Below are 27,414 nucleotides of genomic sequence, written 5' to 3' on the forward strand. Positions count from 1 at the left end.
GCTGCTTTGCTATTATATTAGGTGACACTGAGGAAATGGGAAAGGAAGCAAACTTGGAATATGGTTTTATTTAACTAGTTAAAATAAATTCCTCCTTACCTTCTGGAAGCTTATATTCTTTATTCTCTCAGTGTCTATTTGTCTGTCATCATTTTGGCCATAGGATATGAGGTATAGGATTCAGAGCTATAATCCTTTCTTCTTAGTGCTGCTATTTTAGCTATGAGGTATGGAATGAGAAATGAATGCTTTAGAGTGTGTGAACTTTATGTCATTGAAGATATACATGCATTTTTCTAATTCTGAGAATCTTCTGTTAATCCACTAGGTGGAGCACCTGGTTTGTGTATATCTCATAATTAGAAGTTGGAAGAAAAAATTTGGGCCTTCACATTATAGTTGCAGACCCTTGAAGTTGGCTGGGCATTTTGCTCTCCCCCACAGTGAATATAAAACTTTTACTTAGCACATCGATGTGCAAGGAATATAGGAGATTCTTGAGGCTTGATGAAGTATGGTAGAATATAAATAACTTATCTGAAAGTCTGTGGAAATGAGACTAGACATATAGGGCAGTACTGTGACTTAGGTCACGGTATTAACCATTTTTGTGCCTCATTCTCTTCACTCGTAATTTTTCTTTTCCTTTTGGGTCATGGGGCTTGAACTCAGGGCCTAGGTGCTGTCCCTGAGCTCAAGGCTAGCACTCTACCACTTTGAGCCACAGAGCCACTTCTGGTTTTCTGATAGTTAATTGAAGATAAGAGTATTATAGACTTTTCTGTCTGGCCTGGGTTTAAAGCATGATACTCAATCTCAGCCTCCTGAGTAGGTAGATTACAGGTGTGAGCCATTGGCTCCAGGCTCACTTGTAATATTGTGTACGTGGCAATGTATAAGATGTTTTCTATAAACATTAGTTATAGTGAGCCTTTTATACTATCCCTTCAAGTCATATGGTGACTAAAGATTCATTAGCTCTTATTTCACCTGATGAAAATTTGAGTCATAGCCAGTACCATTGCTGGACCAGAGGGACCTTGGTGGCATTAGTTCAGTTGCCATTAACAACGCCTGTGTCACCCACTGGTTCACAGGCACACAGATAACTCCCAAATTGTGTATCCTAATTTAGGATACTAGAGAATATTTTAATTACTAGGGAATATTTGTGTATTGGTCCTGGTTCTCCTACCTGGAGTAGTTCACATGCTTTCTATTGTAAAGCCAAGGTGTAATGTTTGTCTTTGCCTTCTCTAGTACTGGGCCTCTCCGAGTGAAATGATCTCTTAAGGAATAGAAAATGCCAAAGTGTTTTCAGCTTTGAGTTCTCACTCAGTGATAGGAAGGTGGCTGTATATACTTAAACCTGTTACTTATACTCAGATATATCAAAATATCCTACATCTTCAAATGTTTAGCTTTTCCTAGCAAGGAACTCTTCTTTAATAACGGACACATTTTGTTCCTAAAAACCGGTGAGAGCTTAGACTAGACTATTAGAATTTGCAGTTAAATATTTAATGAAGTTAAATTATAACTTTCATTTTTAGGTCTCTTTGAACTTTCTGTGGAATGTATAATTTTACCACTCCTAATTTCTATTAATTTTTCACTAAATAGACATCTGCTGAATTAAAGACTTTTATGTAGGTTGACATTCTTGCTGGCTGCCAAGTACAAAAGACATGTGATATTTGGGAACAGATTTTTCAGAATTCCTTTTAAACTATACAGATTTGGTATTTTTCAGAGAAAAAAACCCAACCAAATACCAAGCTCATTTAATTTATAGCATATAAAGTAATATATTTATAGTGCTTACTTTTTCAGTTGAGGATAAGACCTAGAAAAATAAGGCCTAATCTTATCTTTCCCAAATAGAGGGACTTCAAGGGTTCATATATTTGAGTAGATTTTATTTTTATCTTTATTAGCATATTATAATCATACAAAGTTCTATTGTGCTACTTCCATATACACATATGTATGTGTATATATAATGTATGCATATATATATATAAATAACTTTGATCACACCCCACCAGTCTTTGAATGAATTTTAGAATCGGTTTTAACAGTGTACAATTTCATTGGCATTTCCTGGACTAATGCCACTTAGCACAAAGGTAAACCTTGATTTCCTGGTGCTTTCCAGCCAGTGATCCACATTGGTGACTGCTGGCTTTAAAGAAGGAAATGCATCATTAGTTTTTCCCTGGAAATACTGAATCATTAAGATATTTTTTTGATTCATAATAGGTTTAACTAGGCTCTGATCATTATGAAATTAAAGGCTATGTCTTCCAAGAAGTGGCCTCAGATTCATTTGTGAGAGCTTGAGGAATCCAGCCTTGCCTTCCCAGCAGAAGTGTTGTATAGTATCCTAGACAGGTGGCAGTGACACTAGCCCCTTTTCTAATACTGTAGTTCTCATGAGGAAAAGGAGGAGTAATTCCTCAATTTCCATGGAAGTGAGAAAGTTAGGTTCTGAATAGAACGTGAAGCTTGCTCTGCATTTATGGTGGCTAAGCGTTAATTTTAACCTCTGCTACTTTAGAAGTTTTGTTTCTTTCTTTTTTTTTTTTTTCCTTTTTGCCACTAGGATTTATTTAAGTCAAGTCAACCTACTGTCTACTTTAGAAGTTTTGATGGAGAGCCTGATAACAGTGACAATTACTTACTGAACATTTTCATTGATGCTTGTTTGATTCAATTATTTCTTCCCTTTCAGTTGGTGAAAAAGACTTAACCCTAGCTTGCAAGACCTAACCCTAGCTTGCCTTTTAGTCTTGCAAATAGCCAGATCTACATGCATCCCTCCATCCCCCCAGGCAAGCTCTCTATCATTTGTACCGTCATGCTTCTAAGCTCTAAGTTACCTTCATTATTTCCATAAATGTAGTTTTTTTTTGAGAGACTAATCTGTTTGAGGGAACTAATATAATTCAAGAACTGTAAATTCATATTTTCCTTCAGAATTGCACATTTGTAAATACATCATATATTTAAATTTTTCCTCATCTTGTTAATGATTTCATATGACATTCAGAAAACAGAGACTTTAAAGGCCAAGACCCTATCTCATATCCTACATGCCAGCTCAATAACTTTGGTCAAGTTAGTTTTTTTCTTTAAGCCTCACTTAAGCCATCTATATTCAGGTGACCTATGTCTTCTGGTGTAATTAATTATTGGATAACACATGAAGATTTTTCTCAACTTCAAAATCTTTTTTTCTCTTTAATGATGTCAACTACAACTGAATGTTGGGACATCCGACCTGTCCTATTTCAAAGTAAACAGTGAGACTCAACCTGGCCATTTCTTTAATGCGTCACATCAAACTGACTTGTAAACATTTGAAAGACTTTTGTGCAGAAATGGTTTGGATTCTGTGCCGTGTTTATTTCATGCAACTATATATGTGTGTGCAGACACAGGTTTTCCATTTTACCTATCAATGCATTGTGGTTTCTTAGTAAGATTTGGTTCATTTGCCTGTGACATGGACTGGAATCTTTCATTTCATAGTTTTTTCAAAGTGTAATTTTATAAATCCTAAAATTTAAATGTATGCTTTGGTGAGTTGTAGTAAAATTTCAGACTTGAGCAGTCATCACTGTGATCTAATTTAAAAACATTTCTGTTATTACAAAAAAATCTCTTGCCCATTAGCAGTTTCTTGAATTTTTACTTCAGCTCTAGCCAACCACTAATCTTACTTCCTCTATTTGCTTTTCTGAGAATTTCCTATAAATGAAAACATTCAATATGTGACCTATGCATCTGGCTTCGTACTGAGATTATCCATGGTGTAGCATGCATCATTACTGCCTTTTTTTTTTTAAATTGACAAGAGCATTGTGTTCTGTTGCCTCCATAAAACACATTAGTTTTCCATTTACCACTTGGAGTCTTTGGGACCTTTAGTTATCATAAATAGTACTGCTGTTAACATTTGTGCAAGTCTTTTGTGGGTATGTTTTGTTTTTTTCCCCCTTGGGTAGACACCTTCTGAAGAGTTAAACTGTTTACTGAAGTGGCTCCCCCAAGGGAGGGAGGATTCTCACTGTTCATCTTGGCTACTCAGTATGGCCAATCTTTTTAATTTTTTTTTATCCATTTTAAGTGTTAGTGGGATATCATTATAATTTAAATTTGTATTTTCCTAATTACTAATGATAGTACGTTCAGTGTGCCTCTTGGTAATTTGTTATGTATTTCCTTTGGTCCTCCTAGTCCTTTAAAACTTTGTTTATAACATAATGTGAGGGTTAATCCATGAAACAAAATCACTTCATTTGTTTTGACATAATTAAATGCAAAGAAATGCTATGAAGAATAAAGATAAAAAGCATTGAGATATCATAGAGGTTCAGGCTGCAGGCAGCAGCTGTGAATGCACAGCTGAGAGTACGTAGGGTTAAGATTGTGCTCTTAAATCTTCCACGCTTACGGAGACATGATGTGCAGCTGCTGATGGTGTTTGTAAGGAAGTGTAATGAGGCTGATTTTATGAGTGCTAAAAGCATACAAACCTGATTGAGCTACTATGCAGGAAGAAACTGTGGTCACCAGGGTGACGAAATTTGTTCCTGGGATGGCCCTGGGTACTGAAAGCTAGCCGGAAGTAGCAAGGCTTGAAATCTCTTTGGGTCTCCTGGTGCCAGAGCCTAGTAGGGTCCAGCTAGTCAAGCATCACAAAGTTGACGCTTTGGGTGGGGCTGGCACAGAGAGACGGCTCATAACTGGCACAGCTTCCCCTTTTGAATCCATAGCCACCCTTCTAAACACATTTGACTTTCCACAAAACAAAAACTGGTTTGCTTCATCCCAACGGAATGTAAATATCTTTTCCCTCACATGGAATGAAGATATTCTCACTAACTTCCAAAAATGTGGTTTCACAAAGTCTCATTAGTCATTGTATCTGCCTCTGCCTTTGTTAGTCTTTAAATTTACTTTCAGTACTGCTTCAATATTATGCATGACACAAAATCTAAACCATCGGGTCCCGTGGCTCACACCTATATAATCCTAGTCATTTGGGAGGCTGAGATCAGAAGATCATGATTTAAAGCTAGCCCAGGCAGGAACGTCTGTGAATTCTCTCCAATTAACCATTAAGAAGTTGGAAGTGGGGCTGGGGATATAGCCTAGTGGCAAGAGTGCCTGCCTCGGATACACGAGGCCCTAGGTTCGATTCCCCAGCACCACATATACAGAAAACGGCCTGAAGCGGAGCTGTGGCTCAAGTGGCAGAGTGCTGGCCTTGAGCGGGAAGAAGCCAGGGACAGTGCTCAGGCCCTGAGTCCAAGGCCCAGGCCTGGCAAAGAAGTTGGAAGTGGAGCTGTGACTCAAATGGTAAAGCTTGCCTCTTGGTTTAGTGATTAAGGAGCTCCAAGTGACTGTCTTAACTTTTTTTTCCCCCGCTGGTCCTGGGGTTTGAACTCTGGGCCTGGGTGCTGTCCCTGGGCTCCTTTTGCTCATAGCTAGCACTCTACCACTTGAGCCACAGCACCACTTCTGGCTTTCTCTGTGATTAATTTGAAGTAAGAGTCTCTCAGATTTTCCTGCCCAGGCTGGCTTTGAATCATGATCCTCAGATCTTAGCCTTCTGACTAGCTAGGGTTAAAGGCATGAGCCACCAGCGCTGGACTTTATCTTAACTTTTAGTTGACTGAAAACAGTGTTTGCTCATTGGGGGGTGGGGGGGGCAGTCCTAGGGCTTAATTCAGGGCCTGGGCACTATCCCTGGGCTTTTGCTCAAGGCTAGCATTCTACTACTTGAGCCACAGCGCCATTTCCAGCCTTTTCTATATATGTGGTGTTGAGGAATTGAACCCAGGGCTTCATTCCTGCTAGGCAAGCACTGTACCACTAGGCCATATTCCCAGCCCCATGTTAGCTCATTTTAATGGGAACATTCTTCCTTTTAAAAAAAATCAGGATCTCTATACCAGCAGGAGTAGGAAGCCACATTCTTTGAGTAGGTTGTTAGGGTTATAGTGAGAGGGGCCATTCAAACTAAATCCTTCCTAAGATTTTGAGATGACAATTCAGAGCCATCTTCTGTCATGCATAACAGAATTCTGTTTTTCAGAATGTTTTCTTTGAACTGTTATGTTCAGTGGGCCACTCCTTTCTTCGATCGGACCAGTGATTTTAGTGATTTATTTAAGTACTGAGAGATGCCCTTTAACTAGTACATGCAGTGGGCTTTATATTGCAGCTCATGATCCATTAGTGGTCCTGAAAACAGTTTAGCAGGCTCTGACCAGTTTCCTCCCTTGCATCTTCTTTTCCTTCCAGTCAATTTGAAGAGAGACTGGATTAGTAAGTAGCTGTATAATGCATGTAGATTTTTGTTTTAAAATAATTTTGTCATAACTTTAACTCTTAATGTGATGATGGTACTTTGAAAGCTGCTGACTTAAAAAGACATTTGAACTCGTGGTTTCCTTATTCCTGATTCCTGGTGGTTTAACCAAGGTTGATATCTTGGACCTGCTCCACATGGTGTCAGTGTTGGCTTACAGTCCTTCAGTGGGCTGAACATGAACTCATGTTTCTGTAGAAATTTATGTCTATGCAACAAGGTAAAGGATGGCCACCATGAAGGGAATCACCTAGGAAACTTTGCCTTTTTAGCTGACAAGACTGAGACCAAGTGTCTAAACTCTGGGCTCAGCAGTGGGAATTAGTTTCCATGTGCCATACCAGTACACAAAGACATACCCATCATCTATATATTTATCTATACGTTTATCTTTAAATTTCACATTAAAACTTACATTTAGAATTTAAATCTCCTGAATTAATCATATGCCTAGTGTGGTCTATATAAAGCCAGTTTTCTAACTTGAATAAACTTTCATATCCCTATTAGTCTGTTTCCATCTCTTCTCTGGCTTTTTCTCCAAATGTTTTTTTTGTTTTTTTTTTTTTTGTTTTCTGGCTTGGATTTTGAGAGCTTTGTGGTTAAAGCAGAGTTGAAGTTTTTTTTGGAAAATATCTGCAAAATAAATTTGATTGAATGGATTAGGATAAATGGTTTGGCCTTCAGCCTCAAACCTTGCCTTACATAATGAATAAATCAAAATTATTGACCAGGCAAAAGGTTTCTGTTAAGTGTTCTATAAATTTTTAGTAGCCGGAACTGGTCCTTGATAAAGAAATCTTCATACCATGGTCCTTTCTGCACTCACCACCATCCTTTGCATCTTCAGTTTCTCTCCACCTGGCAGCTCCGCTCCACATGTGTTCAGGGAGGCAGGAAGTTATCTGTGAATCTGAAATTTAAATTCCAGCTATCTTCTTTCTATGATGGAACAGAGTTCAAAGGACTTTTTCTAAGAAGTCAGTACCAAGCGGAATGAGGAAATAGAAAATAAACAGTATGAAGTATGTCACACTAGCTTATCTGTCCTTCTGGAGAGGAGGAGGGATGAAAAGACTACTCTTTTGAGTTTTCTGTTCTTCCATCTTCCCTGTGTCCAGAATGCTGGGAAAGTAGTGCCCAGCAAATTCTTTTCCTTACTTTCTGCTTTCTACTCCTCCTTTTCTCATCCTCCTTTTTCCTCTTCCATTGTGGTGTAAGGTACATATACAAGTGACCATAGTCAACACTTGCAGCTGTACAGTTTAGTGACATTAGTGTGTCTTGTTGTTGCATAACCATCACCACCATCCATCCTCCGAACTCTTTGACCTTCCCAAACAGAACCTCTACTTCTTTATTTTTTTTGGAATTTATTTATTAATTAAACAAATTTTTTTTGACAAGGTGTTGTGCAAAAAGGGTACCGTTACATAGTAGGGCAGTGTGTACATTTCTTGTGATATCTTACACCCTGTTTTTCTTTCCCTTCCCTAGGTCAGGTAGACATATATACAATATACAATGTACCAAGAACATAGACAGTAGCCACATGGCCTACGCCGAAGAAAATTCGCCTAGGGCTTTAAATGTAATGTCGACATTAGACAATACGTCGACAATAGTCTTATATGAACATACATACATAGCGTTTGAGCTGTTGTATTCCACTGAGAGGTCAATTTATGACCTTTATATGTTGAGTAGTTGTTTGGTTTTAGTTACATAATGTTGGGTTGCTCCCCTAATCCTGTGGGAAATTATTTGACAAGAAGTTTTTGGTTTCACAGACCTGGTCTCTACTGTCTCCCCGTCACCCCATTTTAACAGTCATATATCAGGGAGATCATGCCCCTTTGTTTTCTGTGTTCTAGGCTTGTCTCGCTCAACCTTATTTGTACAAGTTCTGACCATTTCCCTGTGAATAACAATATTTCACCATTCCTAATCGCTATGTAGTATTCCATTGTGTATAGGTACCATATTTTTTGGATCCATTCATCTGTGGAGGGGCATCTGGGTTGATTCCATATTTTGGCTATTGTGACTTGTGCAGCGATAAACATGGAAGTGCAAATGTCTTTTTGGTATCCTGGGACCTGCTGTTCAAGATAGATGCCTAGGAGTGGTATGGCTGGGTCATAGGGTAGGTCTATATTGAGCTTTTTGAGAAACCTCCATACTGTTCTCCAAAGTGGTTGTACTAATTTGCACTCCCACCAACAATGGAGAAGGAGAACCTCTACTTCTTAAATAACTCTATTTCCTCTCATCCAGGCCCCTGGCAGCTATCTTTCTGTTTTCTGTCTCTACAAATTTAACTATCTAGGTATCTCATATAAAAGACTCATGCTTTATTTCTCTTCTTGTATCTGGCTTACTATTTTTTTACACAATGCCTTCAAGTTTCACCCATGTTACATTTGTTAGGATTTCAGTTTTAAGGTAGAATGATAATTCTCTACCTATCTACCTACTTACCTATCTCTATCCATCCTGCATTTTGCTTATGCATACAACTTTGGGGGAACACAGGCAGTTTCCATCTTTGTTGTGAATAGTGCTGCATTAAACATGGATGTATATGTATCTCTAGTCCTTGCTTGCTTTTATTTTGTAAATATCCCTGAAAATTGAATTGCTATATCACATGGTAATTCTCTATTTAATTTTTTTGAAGAGTTGCTGTACTTTTCTATAGCAGGCTTCTTGATTTAACATTCCTACTAACAAATAAGATTCTTTTCTTAACCCATACTTTCCTTCCTTTTAGAAAGCTTAACTCAAACTTAATTATTTATCCAGTCTTTCTGGTGATTTATCCAGATTATAAATGCACACTCTGAGGGCAGCCCCAGACACCTCCCATGTCACACGGTTAGTGAATTATAGAGAAGTGAGGCCAAAGCAACATCCAGGAATTGTTAAATTCATCCAGCAAGGAGATTGTTTTAAGTTATGCAAAAAATGCCTGTGTAGTATAAAACAATAGGTGCTTGCTGTATTTATAGAAATTTCTGGTTTGTAGTCTCTTCTATTATCCGATTTGAACTAAACAATTTATGAAGTGAGCAGAGGCGTCATTCTTCTCCCTGACTTTAATAGCAACTTTATTAAGATATAATGCACTTCCAGGGTGACTACAGAAACAGGATGGGTATTCTAAACTCTACCCATTGAAAAATTCTTTAATGTTAACACCACACACCTCAAGAGAGTATGAGGATTTTTTATTTTTTATTTTTGTGCCAGTTCTGGGGCTTGAACTCAGCGCCTGAGCACTGTCCTTGGCTTTTTTTGGCTCAAGGCTAGCACTCTACCACTTGAGCCACAGTGCCATTTCTGTTTTTGTTTTTTTTTCTTTCTATATATGTGGTGCTGAGGAATTGAACGCAGGGCTTCATGTATAGGAAGCAAGCACTCTACCACTAGGCCAGATTCCCAGCCCATGAGGAATATTTTTACTCACAAAAATGGGGAGAGCGAGGTAGTTCCAAGCCAGTTTAAGAATGGCTTGAAGAAGACGAGAAAAAAGTCTAGCTTGGGCTTAATGGTAAAGGTTCCCATGGAATAGTTACAATTTCTAGCTGGTATCAAAAGAAGGAGTCACCCAGATTTTTTTTTGTTATCTTGGTCAAATGTAGAATCATACTATGTGGGTTCTTTTGTGACTGGCTTCTTTCACTTAGAAAAACATTTTTCATGTTGAACCATGGATCTGTATTTTGTTCCTTTTTAAGGTCTGTAGTCTATCTTGTGGATATGTCATGAGAGTTTGTCATACTAAAAGGTGATTGATTTGGAGCATTTGAGGATGAAGCAATGGTGGGAGAGCCAGGTTGCAATATTAGCAGACAAGGAAGATATGGCCTGGATTTCAAAAGGGAATTAAAGGCAGAAATCTAATCTTGGGAGCTGTGTGGACCATAGACCACATTGATAAATACTGCAGTAATATGATCTCCAAATTGAAATTACATATTTAGATGACTGCACTAGTTGCCAGTAGGTAACCTTCTGTCTTGGTATGCTTTGAAATTTGGGGTAATATCAGTCCAGGATCATTGTGATGAAGAAAAATTAGTGAAATCAATCAATACACATTTATCTCATATTGTTTACTATGTCTTGCTTGTGTATGCATGAAACCCAGTTTTTGACCTTGTTGAGTCCTTTGCTCTAAATACTTTGTGCTGCTTTTCTTGCTCACTAAATTTGCTGCTTGGAAAATAATCAAAATTGATATAAGTGACTAAATGTTTATTACTATACCTTGAAGAAACATTTTTTCTCTTTAATGATATAAAATTGTACCCATTTGTTCCTATTTAAGTTTTATTGAGATATGTTTGAGAAATAAAATATGTTTAAAAAATTTAAGGCATACAATGTAGTAACTTTATCACCAGAGAATAGCCTAGATTTTTACTTTGAGGTGGGTCCAAGTAGCTAAATTAGCTACTGGAAACGGGCATTTTTGGATGATATGACCGGATGAGATTTCATTCAGGGCCGTTTTCTTTTTGCTATAATTGCATTTGATTCTGTTATTGCCTCTAGGTACTCAATCATTCTAATTTACTCTAACTCGGAAATCTATGGATAAGAGAAACAGAATTTACTGTTGTCTTATGAAGTAATAAGAATCAGAATGTCACAATAGCTGTTCAAAAAATGATAACTTTTTTCTAGATTCATGTTGTGATCAATAAAATGTTCCGTGTGTACATATGTTGTCTCTGTGTACATGTGTTGGTTTCATATGGTAGTGCCCCCCCCATATTAAGTCTTTTTGTGTTTATTTTGCTATGGGGGTTACAATTCATCTATCTATCTATCTATCTATCTATCTATCTATCTATCTATCTATCTATCTATCTATCTATTGCCAGTCCTGGGCACTGTCCCTGGCTTTTTTTTGCTCAAGGCTGGCACTCTACCACTTGAGCCACAGCACCACTCCTGGCCGTTTTCTGTATATGTGGTGCTGGGGAACTGAACCCAGAGCTTCACTCTTTGCCACTAGGCCATATCCCCAGCCCCCCCATATTAAGTCTTGCTTACTTGGGTGATATCATCATGCGAGCCACACCTCCAGTCCAGCCAGCCTTTTGTGGCATCTTACAGATTTTTTTGCCCAGGTTGTCTTAGAACCTTGATCCTCTGGATCTCAGCATGAGTACCCAGAATTGTCTTTCCGTTTTTTTATTTTTATTTTTGCCAGTCCTGGCGCTTGGACTCAGGCCCTCAGCACTGCCCCTGGCTTCTTTTTGCTCAAGGCTAGCACTCTGCCACTTGAGCCACAGTGCCACTTCTGGCTTTTTCTATATATGTGGTGCTGAGGAATCGAACCCAGGGCTTCATGTATACAAGGCAAGCACTCTACCACTAGGCCATATTCCCAGTCCCATTTCAACTTTTAGAAAAGAAAATGACAACACAAGTCAGCCTAGCTTTATAGCAGTAACAAATTTCCTTTTTAACAATTCGGAAAGATTTGCATGATAGTGTCACTTATTCCACTCTGCAGTGGAGGTACCTGAATTAGTTATGTACCAAAAATAGTAACCATGGTGATTATGAGGCTTCACGATGTATTTGACTTTGTATCCTGGAGTACTGCTTCAGAGACACATGTCCAGATAGGGACACCCTTTTTCCATATTCTCATTTGCATCTTTGAGTCCCAGAGATGGAGAAAGCCTCTTTAGCAATGAGTGGAGGTGTTTAGAAATGAGGACCCACACTGCAGTACTCTCTTCCCTTGTGGTTGGCTGTCAGCAGGCTGTTACCCATACATGTGAAAGGTTGTTTGAAGTGTGCTTACATGTGTTTCCATAGCAGCAGTCATCTTAGCATTTTTACTCGTTTTTTGGACTTTTTTTTTTCTTTTGCAGCTCTGTTTCTCATTGTTGCAGGATTAAACAAACAACATATTTAGGTCAAGGAAAGAGATGTTTGCTAATGTAGATGCTAGGCTAAGCATTCTGGGAGAGTGATTTCTTGCAGCAGACGAACATTCTTTGTGCTTTCCAGCAGCATCTGCAGCAGTGTGGTGGTCTGGCACTATCTTTTTCATTTTGGGCAGGTTCTGCGATTCAGAACAATCCCAAGCAAATCATAGAAGCCGGCAATTTTCTGATAACTCTATGTAAATCCTTTACATATTTGTTCTTTGGGTTAATGGTGAAGCAATCTGCTTGGAAAAAACGATACTTTCAAGGTCTTGGTGCTTCTGAGGTGTGTCATCTTGCTTTTGCACCACCCACCCTCCTGTTTTACACTGGGAGCCTGGATTTTTTTTTTGTCAGGCATTTGGGCAGGAGCGGATCCTAGTGTGACAGCTTGGAGCTTCCCTTCTGCTCTGTGCCGGTAACTGCTTGTCATGAGGATGGTACACTGGGAGCCTGTGTCTGAAAAGCCAAGGAAGATGATGTGGAAATGGAGTAGTGACTGCTAGAAATCTGAATATCCACACCTTGGGGATGGGTTGCACTACTAGTGTGATTCTGTTCAAAGGCATCCGCACCGTTTTTGAGAGAAACTGTGCTTATATGTGCAAACAGCAAGGAGAGAATAATGCCTTTGAATATACAGCATACAATTGGACAAAAGAAGATTCAGAACTATTGATCTCCTCCTGTCTGGTAAATGCTGTCTTGCTTATTAACAAGTAGTTTAATGGTGTAGAATAAATGATTTTTTTACTTGTAAAGCAAATATATTTATTTCAGTATGCTTATATGTGTGCAATATTAATGGCCTTATATTTAAAATTTGAGGTGCTTAAATGTGTGAGAATGGCATGCATTAACCAAAGCTAAATACAGAGAGAGGAGCTAGAATTATGCATTTTATGACAGACTAGTTTTCTAAGCTGTATAAGCTTATATGCTCATAATAGTCCCAGAAATAATACTTGGCAAAGTGTGGCTTCAGGTTAGCATGTATTTGAGCCATCTCCCTGTGATAGTGAATTATTCAGACACTATATTTTAGCCTTTAACTTGGCTAGGTTTTTCTTTCTAATGGCTTGTGGTCAGTTCTTTGATTCAGGGGAGAAATTTAAAGGGAACTTGAACGAAAACTGCATTTTCTTTTATTTTTAAAAGCAGCTATGTTTTTGGGTGAAGGGTCATGTGAGTGAAAGGAAGCTGAATTTGACATGACACTTGCTATATTCTGAAGACGTGCCAAGTCCCTCACAGATGGGTGTGCCTCCTGACGACCTTCTCATCAATACCAGCCTTGTGAGGACCAATGGCACATATTGATTCCCTCCTCTGTCAAGATGCTTTGTCATTTTCCCTTCTGTTCTTGCCACAGTTTTTGTCCAAACGACTGGGGATAAATCCATGTGGGAGTTTCTGAGTATGAGTCTTCCTGGCAGCTAATTGGGAGGGTGAGGTGTGCAGAAAGACAGAAGCCTCTCCCGATTGTGAAGCTGCCATCTGAGCCTGATGAGGAGATGTTGGCATGCCATATACACTTCGGGATGCAGGAACCTAGGAAGTGGCTGCATTTTATGGAGAGGCTTCTGTGATATTAGCACTTAGAATACTTGGGAAGATGGAAGGAAAGCATCAGATACATTTTGGAAGTCAGTGTTATGTTTGGTATGGAATTTAAGTGGTGCTATCTTAACTGTTTAATGTTTTAAGCTCTGGTATATTTTGCATTATGCTCTGGAGAGTAATGGATATCAGAATTCAGAGCTAGCTCATGGTGGCTGTCCCATTAGTGCACCCATGGTGGCCAGCCTAGGACCTATTTGTACCAGTGATGGATGCTTTTTCCATGCTACTGGCTTGTTGTGCTCCTATAGGCCAGACTGACTTATTTTTGGCTAAGCTGACTGTAAGGGACTCCACCTGCTTTTCTTTTCCTCTTACTGCACACGAGAATAGTAACTTGCCACAGGGCCTTTGTCAGAGCTCTGGGTCTCCCCGCCTGTGCCCCACATTGGCTACAGATGTTCACCACCCTCATTCACCCTCACCAACAGGCGCTGTCAAGATGCTGCTGGAAGAAAAGTTTTCAACCACTCTTCCTGCCGCTGCCCTTGCCCCTTAAAGCTTGACTCCATGCAGCAAGCAAAGGCAGCCTTTGGACAGGAAAATCAGATCATACCACGCACTGTTCAAGACCATTTGTAGCTCAAAGTCAAATGTAGAACCCTTATAGTGGCCTTCATGTTGTTATCTGGCATTGTCCAGGCAATCTGCTTATTTCCTTTTTAAAAAAAATCTTCTTTCTTCACCACAGATGCTGTCTTGCTATTCTGTTTATTTGGTGGTGGTGGGATTTGAGACAGGGTCTTGCTATATAGCCCAGAATGCCCTTGAACTTGCTATGAATCCAAAGCTGGCTTGAAAATTGCAGTCAGCCTCCTGTTGGTATTATGGGTGTGCAACACCACACCCAGCTACTGTTCCCTATTTCTTCTGACATCACTACCCAGTCAACTGAGGGGTCTCACTTGGGCATCTCCTGGTCTTTGTTCCAATCTTCCTCCTCAGTCCCGTGTAACCTTGTGAGATGCCCAGCAAGCCCTTTCTACATTCTCTGGTCTCTGCCTGACATACTCCTGGACAAGTGTAATAACATGCATGCAGTAATAGTAATTAGTAGTGTTATTTCCATTGCATGTACAGTACAAGAGGAAGATTCATAATGACTGAGATTTTTGTGAGCATTGTTCACAGCTCCATCTCTAACAGGTAAAATAATACCTGTCTAAAAGTAAGTTCTCAACTAATGAGTTCTGATAGAGTGCTTATATCACCCTGAACTGGGATATACTGCTAAGAAGATAGGCTGTAATCACACTAAAGCCAAAGTGGGTTTGTTTCTTTTTGCCTATCTGAGTCTTTCCTAAGCTGGGCCCCAGTAGCTCATGCATGTAATCCTAGCTACTCAAAAGGCTGAGACCTCGAGGATCACAGTTTGAAGCCAGCCTGAGCAGAAAAGTCTTTGAGATTCCATCTCTAATTACCAGCAAAATGCCAGACTGGAGGCATAATTCAAATAGTAGAGTATCAGATGCGAGTAAACAAGCTGAAGACCCGAGTTCAAAACCTTGTGGCAACACCACACAGACACATATTGCACGCATGCATGCACACACATGCATGCAAACTCTCCTACTCTTGACCATTCATCTCCTAGGGTTTTACTTTCTAACCCTTTTATTTTGGAGCTTTGCCCAGGTAAGTGGTTAAGTGGCTCAAGGCCAAAAGTTCCATGGCTGCTATAGAGAGGGTTGACATTTGATTATACTAAGTTTTGGTTATTATTCAGATTAGCTCTTTTAAGGTTTATTCCATGGGGACCTCTTGTCCCCAAATTGTTACGAACCGCCTAAACCCCATTGTCACTCCCTTGGTTCACCTTTGCGCAAAGGTAGTCTGATCTGATCTCCAGAAAGATGTACATCCTTGTCAGGACTTTGGAGAGTATCTGTCCTACTGCAGTCCAGATGGTCACTGTAGGTTGTAGCTAATTAGTCCTTCACTTTGCGTGGTCTCAGAGGACATAACTTCACAATAGCCACTCAGTGTGCCGCAAGTCTTGGTGAGGGAAGATGATATTTATGAAAGATTTAGCCTGAAGGATGTACCCTTGAGGTCTTTGGAAACTGCACATCCCAGATGTCTGAATAATACTGTCACACAGCTTCACGCTTGAACTTCCTCATTTTTGTTCCTGTGGAATTTCTTCCTTCGAACCAAGCTCTCGGTTTTTCTCTTAACCTGTGCTGAAGCACACCTTAAGACACAGCCTATGAAAGTGATTGTCTTGGTAGGGGTGAAGACATAGCTCTTTTACTTTGAGAGCATCAAGAGGCTGTGTCGCATAGTGGTTAAGATTGTGAACTATGGAGCCAGCCTTTGATGTTTGAAGCCCAAATCGACCACTAGCTAGCTGTGCCACTTTCCACAATTTGCTTAACCACTCTATTCCTCAGTGTCCTTATCTGCTAAATGCAGATTATAGCTGCGTTTACTTCATAGGGGTATTAAGTGAATGAATACATCTAAAGCTCTTGGAACTCTGACTGGAATGTAAGTAAGCACTAATTGTGTTTTTATGTCAGTACCATTATTTCCTTTTTAAAAAAAGTTTTCCCTCTCTGAAGATCCCTGGAAGAAACTTCTTCTCTTCATATTTTGAATGTTTATATTTTTCTTAGGAACCTTATTTATATTTATAATTGTATGCATTATAACATATGTAATTGTACTAGTTCATACATGTTTGTGTGTTTGCATGCATGTGTATATGTTCATGTGTGTATATAAAATGGCTCTTGTAGTTGAACCTACCAAGTCTACAGTTCACTGTTAGGAAGCTTAGCTTCAGACAACTTTATTCCAAATTCTAACTAATCCATAATATCTTTCAAAATTTTCATTTTTTGAGATAGGATCTATGTTACCCAGGTCTTAGACTCCTAGGCTCAAGTGATCTTCATACCTCAGCCTTGCAAGTAATTAGTGGCCTTATTTTATTGCCCTTAAACATTGCTTCTCACATTCCTATACTATCATATTTTATCACAAGCTGCTTTTTTTCTCATCGTTGATTCAATTTTTTTTATCATATGATGTATGTATGCAGATCACTTTAATTTTTTATAATAAGACAGGGTATACATTGATAAGTGAATAGAGAACTATTTAGTGAAGAAAAGTCTTTTTTTCTTTTGTCTGGAGTGCAGACTTTAGCTTTGTAAGGCCAGAGGCTCTTCAGTCTCCTTCTACAAGGAAGGTGCCATATATATGTAAACAGAAGAATCAGCTCTGTGGTGGGTGGTAGGCTGGGAAATAGATTTATCTGCAATTGTAGAATGATTGAATCTCAAATATATTACACTTAAATTTTGGCTAGAAACTCTACCACAATTGAAGGATAAGATTGAGTTGGGATAGATTGTATTCCTGAGATTTTTTTTCCTGAGGCATTTTTTATTTTCTAAGTAATTTAGATGTTCAGCTCATTCAAAAAATACTTTTGATTGCTTCTTTGGGGCATACAGAAATGGTGGAGATGCTCACATCCCACTTCAGCAGGCGAATGTGCTGTATGCAGAAGTTTTGAATATAGGAGGGCACAGCTTATTCCTGGATGCTTCATGAGGATGGCAACTTGAGCTGAAACAAGACATTATAAATTCCATTTTCCTTTGTTGGGGAGAGTTTGTGATAGGCATACCTTGATTGACTAGAATTTGACCTATTTTACACCTAACTGCGAATGTCATATTCTACTCCCTTAATGTGGCTATGGTAGAATTGAAGACCTTTTGGATTAATTCATGACATATTCTGCTTGTAACGGAATGGAAGTTGCTTAGGTACAACCTTGATAGCAGTCAGGACTCTTTTTTTTGGAAGGGGTCTTACTACTTTACACTTTGAAGTTTTCGTGGTTTACCATTAAAAATTTGCTGTCCTCATTATGTCCTCAGCATATAGCATTTTACCTGCTTTAGTCTCCACAGGCTAAATGGTCTTTACTACTTAAGAAAACTTACTGGTTATGAAAATCCTTCTATTTATCATGTATTAGCTTAACAACTTCTTATTGGATATATGCACTGTGCAGAAAGAGAATAGAGTTGAAGGCCATTTGTTTCTGTTAACAAGAGCCCCAGTCTTGCTTGCATGTGCCCCAGTGTGACAGGGGGGAGGGAGCAGTTGGATAGGGGCAGGTAGATGTGGTATAATCAATGACAGTTAAGTGAAAAGCAGTGTAATGCCCGTGAGCTTCAGGCAGCTGGGGATAGTAAAGGGATTTTGATTATTTTAGATATTCTTTTATGTCTTCTTGCCCTCCTGTCCCATCAGTCTTGAGGTGTAAGGATGGCAGGATCTTGCTTGGTTGCTTTCTGTGTTAGTCCCTAGGGCCTGCAGATCTCCTTGGTTTCATCTCTGGTTGTAGAACCATGGCTTTGGGTAGGTTATGTTTTCCATTTTATTTTTAATGTCCTTAATGATGCCCAGGAGATTTTGTTGTCTATTGCAATCACAACAATAAATTAGGCTGATATTTTCAAGGAACAGTATGCTCTAGTTCTTAGATCCATTTCCTGCATTAGAACAAAAGCTGCCTCGTTCTGTTGCTGTTTTTTGTGAATGTGGCCAACATGACCCACTGCTAGAAAAGACAAGATATTTACCCGGCATTTTGTTAAAATTTGCCATCTTGTTTACCAGTGCGATTCTTTATTTTCTTATTTATAGTAAATTATAAATAAGCACTTATTTCTAATAACCAAGCAGTCATGTCTGCTACATAGAGATAACTACTGACAAGTATTTTCAAGAAAATCTTTTAGAATTTTACTGTGTATAGATAGGCCTGTTCATAAAAAATGTATATAACACATTGCTATGGACTGAACGATGTCTTCCTGTCAAATTCATTATGTCCACCTCCCAAATCTCAGTCTTCCTCTAATCTCCTAATCTCCGGGGTGACTATATTTGGGTTTAGATAATTTGAGAGTTAATTAAGGTTAAATAAGGCAGTAGGCTGTGACATTATAAAAAGAGGAATAGTAAGCACACACTAGTTACTGTATATCTATCTATAATCCTAGCATTTGTGAGACTGAAGCAGGAGAATTATGAATTCCAGGCCAGCCTGGGCTGCATATGAAACTGTGTCTCAAAAAAGAGAAAGGAGGGCTGGGGATATAGCCTAGTGGCAAGAGTGCTTGCCTCGTATACATGAGGCCCTGGGTTCGATTCCCCAGCACCACATATACAGAAAATGGCCAGAAGTGGCGCTGTGGCTCAAGTGGCAGAGTGCTAGCCTTGAGCAAGAAGAAGCCAGGGACAGTGCTCAGGCCCTGAGTCCAAGCCCCAGGACTGGCCAAAAAAAAAAGAGAAAGGAGCAGTGCTTGGGGTGTGTGTGTGTGTGTGTGTGTGTGTGTGTGTGTGTGTGTATGTGTGTGTGTGTGTGTGTGTTCTCTTTCTTTGTCTCTCTGTCTCTCACCACTCCTCACCTTTCTATGTGAAGACACCTAGAGAAGCCAACATCTTGACCTTGCTATAGCATCCTGATCTTAGACCTCTATCTTCAGAACTAAGAGGAAATAATTTTCTGTGTTTAAGCAACACAGCCTATGTGTGGTTTTTTTTATGACAGATTAATATGACTAATATATGACTAATATACAAGCATAACAAGAATGCTATTCTGGTATTTTCCCTTGTATTTTGCTTGGAAGAGACTCCACAATGAATCACAAATATCTTCCATGTCAATACATACTTCACAACAATACATTAAGCTCGTTATTCTCATTACTAATGGTGTCATTTTGTTTTATGGGTGTAACATATTTAACCTATATCCAGCATTTCATTTTTTTTCTGATTGTAAATGCTGTGAAACATCTTTGTATGCATACTTTAAACACTAGTCAGGTAGTTATTTTAACAGATTTCTTGATCTAGAATAGCAAGATCAAAGTATATTTACCTTTTTTTTGGTAGTGTTGAATTTATGACCTCCCTCATACTAGGCAAATACTTTACTATTTGGTTTATGTCTGAAGTCCTTTCTTTTGCCCATCCTGGGAATTGAACTCTGCTCGTAGGCACAGTCCCTGAGCTCCTAGAAGGAGCTCACGGCTAGCGCTTTACAGCTCCCTTTGCAGTTTTTCTGTGATTAATTAGAGATTAGAGTTTCAGGTACTTTCCTGCCCAGGCTAGCTTTGGAACATGATCCTCAGATCTCAGCCTCCTGAGTTTATTTTGTTTGAGACAAGGTCTAACTTGAAATTCTCCTTCTTCCTGAGCCTCTTGAGTAAGTAGCTAGAATTTCAGACATGAGCCATCACAACTATGCAACTAGAGTATGTACATAACCAAATAACTAAAGTATGTTTACATTTTAAAGGATTTTGGCCTATTTGTGGATTGTCTTTCAGGAATAGTTGATACTTTCAAGTCAAGATGAGGAAGTTGTTGTTCTTCCTTTTGTGCACCCTTCCTACCAGACTCCTTTCCTCCCTCTTTCCTTCCCTCCGTCCTGTTCTGGAGATAAGAGTCTAGGGCTTTCGCCTATTAGGCAAATACTCTTATCACTGGACAACATCCTTTGTTGTATTCTCTCCTTCTGATACTGAACGATTAGCTTTAAATTTTGCAGTTTATTAAGCTGCTGATGGGGTTATCTGTTGAATAAAGTACAATTACTTGTATTGCTGTACACTTAGACAAGTATGATAACCTTACTGAGACTCAAGTTAACACCAATTTTGCTTCTGCTCTTGGAAGCAAGACCATTAGCACTCTTAATTATTTTGGGAAAATTCTGAATTCATCGAAAGGCTGGAATGTATTTGCTCTTAGCTCTTCACATGTTAGAATTGGTACAGCTATATCATGGATATTCAAAAGAAAGAACACATTCAAAAGAAAGAACAGCAGAAATACTGAATATAATCAAATAAGTAAAGCTTACCATCTAGTCAAGTACCTTTTTTGACAGTGTGTATTTCTCCCATGGCTTTAGTGAGAAACAATGGCTTTTTGCCTTTTTTTTTTTTAAAGTTATATCTTTATTATCTCTAAGCAGTTATACAAAAGGGTTATCATCCAAGCTGTCATTTTGGAAGTACAAAGAATATTTTTGTTGTTGTTGTTGGTCAAGGGGCTTGAACTCAGAGCCTGGTCACTGTCCCCCCCCCCCCCCCCCCCGCTCTTTTGCTCAAGGCTAGTGCTCTACTTCTGAGCCACAGCACCACTTCTAAGCACCACTTCTGGTTTTTTGAGTGGTAATCGGAGATAAGAATCTCACAGCTGGCTTTGAATCCCGATCTTCATATCTCAGCCTCCTGAGTAGCTAGGATTACAGGCGTGAGCCACCAATGCTTGGCTACAATGCATTAAGATATTTTTTATTGTTATTGTAAAGGTGATGTACAGAGGGGTTGCACTTATACAAGTCAGGTAAAGAGTACGTTTCTTTCTGGACAATGTCACCCCTTCCCTTGCTCTCTCCCAGTTTTTCCCTCCCATCCTTACTCACAAGTTGTATAGTTCATTTTCAACATAGTGTCCAGTGAGTACCATTGCTACATTTGTTCACCTTTTGTCCCTCTATTTCTGTGCTTCCCTTTATACTCCAAAGACTTATATATAAATGAACAAACAGAACAAAAAGGAAAGAAAACTAAAACGGCAAAAAAGAAAAAAACCCTTCATTTTCATTTCTTGAAGTTCATTTAGATAAATGTTGTTTTGTGTGATCAGATACACATAGGCATTGTGCTTTCCTGTTCCTTTCCTAAAGAGTATCCTCCTTTGGTCCCACTGTGTGTGAATGCCTAGAGACCTTTCTAATATGTTATGTCCTGCTATTTTAGATCTAACTTCTGCATATGGGAAAACATAGGAGTACAGTGCATCTTTCATCATTCTTCCTTATCTCTTCCAGGCCACCCCCCTCAACTTTCCTAGTTTCTTAGGATTTGCATTGTACATTATGACAGGATTCTTTTTTTTTTTTTTTTGGCCAGTCCTGGGCCTTGGACTCAGGGCCTGAGCACTGTCCCTGGCTTCTTCCCGCTCAAGGCTAGCACTCTGCCACTTGAGCCACAGCGCCGCTTCTGGCCGTTTTCTGTATATGTGGTGCTGGGGAATCGAACCTAGGGCCTCGTGTATCCGAGGCAGGCACTCTTGCCACTAGGCTATATCCCCAGCCCGTGACAGGATTCTTACCCTACTTTGTCTACCCATTACCCCTTGACCTCCCCCAACACATCTCAAGTAAAAGTATCACGTATTTTTTCATATGTAGCATATATAATTACTGTTGAAAATTGGGGGACTAAAGAGAAGAATAATCCCAGATACCAGAAATTTGGTATGTTATATATATTTAATATTAACTGCTGAAACATGATAATATATGCATAATATGTTCATTGTAAAGAAGGTCTAGGATTTTTAAAATACTTCCTTTGTACATTAAGATTAAGATACATTAAGATTATTGAGGACTATTGACGACTATTAAGATTATTGAGGATTATTGTCCTGTCATGTATTAATCCTGGTTTTTTTTTTTTTTTTGCGAATTGGTCATGGGGCTTGAATTCAGGGCCTGGGAGCTGTTCCTGAGCTCTTTTCCTCAAGGCTAGTGCTCTATCACTTTGAGCCACAGCTCCACTTCCATTTTTCTGGTGGTTAATTGGAGATAAGAGTCTTGTACTTTCTTGCCTGGGCTGGCTTTGAACCACAATTCTCAGATCTGTCTCCTGAGTAGCTAGGTTTATAGGCATGAGGCACCAGTGCCTGGCAATACTGTGTTTTTATAGGTTAGATTGATACAAAGTTATTGTTTTATTGCTTGATTCCCAGAACCGGTGCAGGTTTCATGGTCTTACACATGGTCAGTTATAAGCAACATTTTTGCAAATTTGAGAGATAAAAGATGCATCTTCCAAATTCTTTTACTTTGGCATTCACTTTTAAATTGTTTAATTTACTAGTTTTACTAGTAGAAGTTTAAGTGTATATTAGACATATAACCATTTTTCCTCCGATTTCTTGCCTGTCTTGAGATTGGATATTCATGTGTATTTTCTTTTGGAATTTCTTTTATTTATTTACTGTTTAATAAGTTAGGGGTGAGCAAGTTACTACTTGTAGGTCAAATTTGGTCTGCCATTTGTTTTTATAAATAAGGTTTTACTGGCACATAGCCATGCTTAACTATTTACATATTGCCTGTGTGTTGCTTTATCATTGGAAGAGTTGAGTTGTGATGTCAGAGGCCTATAATCTTTACTCATTGATTTAAAACAATTACTAGCTGGTCCCTCCCTACTTTGGTAAGCTTAGAATTTACTTAGGGATATAGTTTAGTTGTGATCTTAATTTGATTGCCTGCTTGCCTCTAGTACTCATTCCTTACTTTTATGTTCTAGGCTTTGGTCAGTATTGTATTTTATGTGTGCCATAAAAGCAAAGTTTTTCTCTAGATGTCAGTTCAATTGCAATTCAGGAAAAAAGTGGAAAGAAATTTTGAGAGGAAGACAAAAATATAAATATTTAGAATATAATATAGAGATTATACTGAGTAAGCTGCAGAATTAAGTAGTCTTATAAAGCATATGTATTGGCTGAGATTCAGAACAAAGGGTTAAAGTTTGGTATAAAGCATTTGTAAATTTCTTTCCTCAGGAAATAGCCTGTTCCTAAAGCAGATCAAGCTTGTCTTTATATGGATTCTTTTGATGAAAGAAAATTCCATTCTAGCAGCTGCATCCTCTAGTAACATTGGTGTAGTTCTCTTTCTCTCTTTTTTTATGTCTATCTGGTCTTTTCAAGCAAAGGAGTCTCAGCAAGCTAGGAACAGAGGTGCTGAGTTTTGAAAGTGTGTGCATGTCTATAGGAACTGTATCTGTATCCTTATAGATGAAGACCAAATTGTAGACTTTCCTTTATACATTATTCAAATCCAAAAGGTAATTAATGTCCCTCCTCATCTAGATTTTCTATGTGTACATGAAGTAGTATGTGTATATGTATGTAAGCACGAATGGATATGTATTGTTTTGTCTGTAGTTTTTATTGTCAGCTCAGTACTAGAATATTGGGTAAAGGGGTACTGTACCATTTTTCAAATGTCACTTAGCAATAAAAAATGCATTTGTTTCCCAGACAAGGAGAAATATATCTTAGAAAACTTTAAAAGTGTGACTTGTGAACCTAAGCAAAGGGACAGTGTAGAGCTACTTGATGTGTTCTCTTCTTTGTTTTTGCTTTTTTTTTTTTTGCCAGTCCTGGAGCTTGGACTCAGGGCCTGAGCACTGTCTCTGGCTTCTTTTTGCTCAAGGCACTCTGCCACTTGAGCTACAGCGCCACTTCTGGCCTTTTCTGTATATGTGGTGCTGGGGAATCAAACCAGGGCTTCTTGTATATGAGGAGAGCACTTTACCACTAGGCCATATTCCCAGCCCTGTTCTCTTCTTGAGTAGAGGTCTTGCCTTTGCAGAGGCTCTGTGTTGAATTGTTTATAGGATTTTCAGATGTGGATATATATAACCATCTTGTATACTAACTAGTTTTACTCTTTATTTTTTGCTATTTTACTTTTTATTTATTTTTTTGCATTGTTATTATAAAGATGATGTACAGATGGGTTACAGTTATATGTCAGGTAAAGAGAACATTTTTTTTCTGGACAATGTCATTCCTTCCCTCACTCCTTCCCTCCCATCCCACCCACAGGTTATATAGTTAATTTTCAACATACTGTCCAGTGAATACCATTGCTGTGTTCGTTTAGTTTTACATGTTTGGTTTTTTTCTTTGTGTATCTTCTAGGCTTAGGAAATAGGAAGTGACATACCAGGACATAAAAGTTCTTATTTATTTATTTATTATCGTTAAGGTGATGTACAAAGGGGTTACGGTTACATATGTAAGGTAATGAGTACATTTCTTGTCAAACTTGTTACCTCCGCCTTCATTTTTCTCCCATTTTCCTCCCTCCCCAGTCTCCCCGCCATGTACAGTTAGCTTACAACATATTGTCTTGTAAATATTGCTGTTGCATTGGCTCACTTTTTACCCTTTGTCTCACTATTTTGATATTCTCCTTCCCTTCCCTAATTCAGATAAACATATATACAATACCTAGGGTACCAAACTCAAATACAGTGACAACAGTGGCTAAACAAAAGAAAAAATTTCACATAGTGCATTAGAAATAACAACAATGATAAACCACTTGTTTCCACAACTTGGAATTCATTTCGCTTAGCTTCATCTGATGTGATCATATGTCCATAGCTATTAAGCTATTGTGGTCATCTGCTAGGACTATCCTAGGATGAGCATAAGCACAGGTAGCAAGTGAACCTATGAGGGATTTCTGATGGAGCTATTAAATCAGGTGAAGAGGTAGGAGGACAATTGTAGGTAAGTGTGGGCCCTCCCACACTTATGCTAAGCCCTTCTTGGAGCTGTTAGTACTCTACAATGAGGGGAGGGGCCTTATCTAGTTGGAAAGATAGCTGTGGAGGTACAGTGGTCATCACTGGATAAGTTTGGATAAGCAAATTATAATGGGTCTTAATGGAACTTTATTCCAATATTTTAGTGGAGCCATATACTGATGAATGTATTTATTTTAACATAGGATCTGGGTGTCATTTATGAAGATACATTGTATTTATAAGCTGCTTTGTTAGATGGCAAGTCCTTTGTACAACTACTTAAAGATATTAATTTAAAAACAAACATTAAATAAAGAAGATATGACTTGGAATGCCCTGTTTTTCTATTTTCTACTTTCTATTTAGAAAAATGCTAGGATTTCAGTCCTGGTACTGAAAATTTTAAGCAAATAAGAGAGATATTTCTGTGTTAAAAGGTATCAGACTGCAGTGTATTAGAGAAGGAAGAGTTTGAAAATAGAAACACTCACAAGGAGATTGTTCAGGTGACAATGACTGAAGTAAAATGGTTTTGAAAGGAGAGATGTACTTGGATTTAAGACAGAGGTGGACAAGAGATGTGACAGCTACCAGAGAAGTTGTTGAGAATGCTAATCTTTCTGTCTTGGGCAACTCCAAGGTACCATCTGCAGAGTGTGGAGCATGGAGGAATGGTAGGGCTGAAGCTGATGGAGAGGAAGATTTCAGGTACAGAAATGCCGACTCTAAGGTTTGGCACATTTTAGTGGAGGTCTCTGTACATTAATGGGATATCACTTACAGGGCTGTATATAGATTTGTGTTCCCAGCAGGAGTAGATGTCTGGTAAGAGGCCTTCTAGTTTAAAGGATCAGTAAGGAAGGAGTCCAGGCCATAAGAAGGGCTTTGGAAAAGGGAAGGAAGGTATTCTTTGGTGGTTAGGGAAGGCTGAGTTTAAACCTGGGGCTCAAGGTGAGTTAGTCATAGGAGTGGGCTCAAAATGAGTTGGTTATGGAAGTGGAGGTATGGCTCAAGTGGTAAAGCACCAGCCTTAAGTGAAAAAGCCAAGTCAGAGTGAAAGGTCCTGAGTCCAAGCCCCAGTACCTACACAGCAAAAAAGAGCTGGAAAATTTGTAGAGAGCTAAATGGACTGAACAGCTTGTTTTTTAGTCAGTAGGCCTGAAGAGACCCCTGAGAAGAATTTAGTCCCTCCTCATCCCATCAGAATGGGGTCACACAGAGGAAAAGAAGACTGGTGCTGCTTCATTTCCCCATTCCTTAACATTGAGAGGTTGGTGGGAGAGAGTCAAATTCAGAAGGTCAGGATACCTTCTGGAGCTAGAATCTTCTTGACAGTTACACAGTGAAAGTGACTAAAGCAGGGTTTGGCCATACCCTCTCATCTGACCTAGGAGGTGGTGAGACCATTATTCAGATGGAGGCACTGAAGTTGCAGATTTGACAGTAGGCAGGGTAAGAAGGAGGAGCTCATGTGTCATTACTTTTGCCTTGCTGGAGTTTGGAGATCTGAGTAACCTTGGGAAAGATCCAGCTTTTGGAAAACCTCGTAAAGAAAACAATAGAAACTGGTGAATACTTAGTGAGGTACAGAACCTTTACAGGAGCTACTGCAAGGGGAGTCCCAAAGCCGCCTCCCAATCTGCCCTCACCTTGTGTCAGGCATCTGAGGCTCCCAGGGGTGTGTGGCTCCCTCCCATGCCTCCATGCTGTGTTTGGTGTTTAGGAAGACCTTTCTCAGCCATCTGCTGGTCATTGGCTTGTTTAGACAGTGAGAGACAGTTCAGAGTGTCTCCTAAGGTCAGTGACACTACAAGTGCACATTGTGTCCTCTGTGGAAGGGACATCTTGTTTCCGGTTCCTGACATGAGAGAAACCGAAAGGGAAAGTCATGAAGCTTGTATGGGCTCAGAACTCCAATGTGTTCTTACTCCCATGCCCAAAAGAGGAAATGAACATAACTTCTCCACTTGGATTACCAACATTTGGATTGCCAGCAGGAATTGGGAATCTTGTACTTAGGGAATGCAGCAGTTCCTGTGTTCTCTGTAGTAAAGACTCTGGGAAAGCT

At 39.1% G+C, this 27,414-nt stretch overlaps 1 protein-coding gene across 9 annotated transcripts in view; it reads left to right on the plus strand.

The window, feature by feature from the left end:
• Dock9 (dedicator of cytokinesis 9) overlaps positions 1-27,414 on the plus strand; it is a 260,684-nt gene that overhangs the window by 49,710 nt on the left and 183,560 nt on the right. For 4 of the 9 annotated variants that reach the window (XR_007210305.1, XM_048341146.1, XM_048341150.1 and 1 more), the window contains exon 1: positions 11,896-13,029. The exons of 4 other annotated variants lie outside the window; for them this stretch is intronic. Coding sequence is in view for 4 of the 5 variants with exons in the window: in XM_048341146.1 (XP_048197103.1) it covers positions 12,868-13,029 (162 nt within the window). In the remaining variant the exon portion in view is untranslated. Of the gene's footprint in view, positions 1-11,894; positions 13,030-27,414 lie in introns of those variants that run through there. One more of the 9 variants, XM_048341147.1, reaches the window with a different exon arrangement.

This window comes from Perognathus longimembris, chromosome 3 (genome assembly GCF_023159225.1).
Source record: "Perognathus longimembris pacificus isolate PPM17 chromosome 3, ASM2315922v1, whole genome shotgun sequence".
Classification (NCBI taxonomy): domain Eukaryota; kingdom Metazoa; phylum Chordata; class Mammalia; order Rodentia; family Heteromyidae; genus Perognathus; species Perognathus longimembris.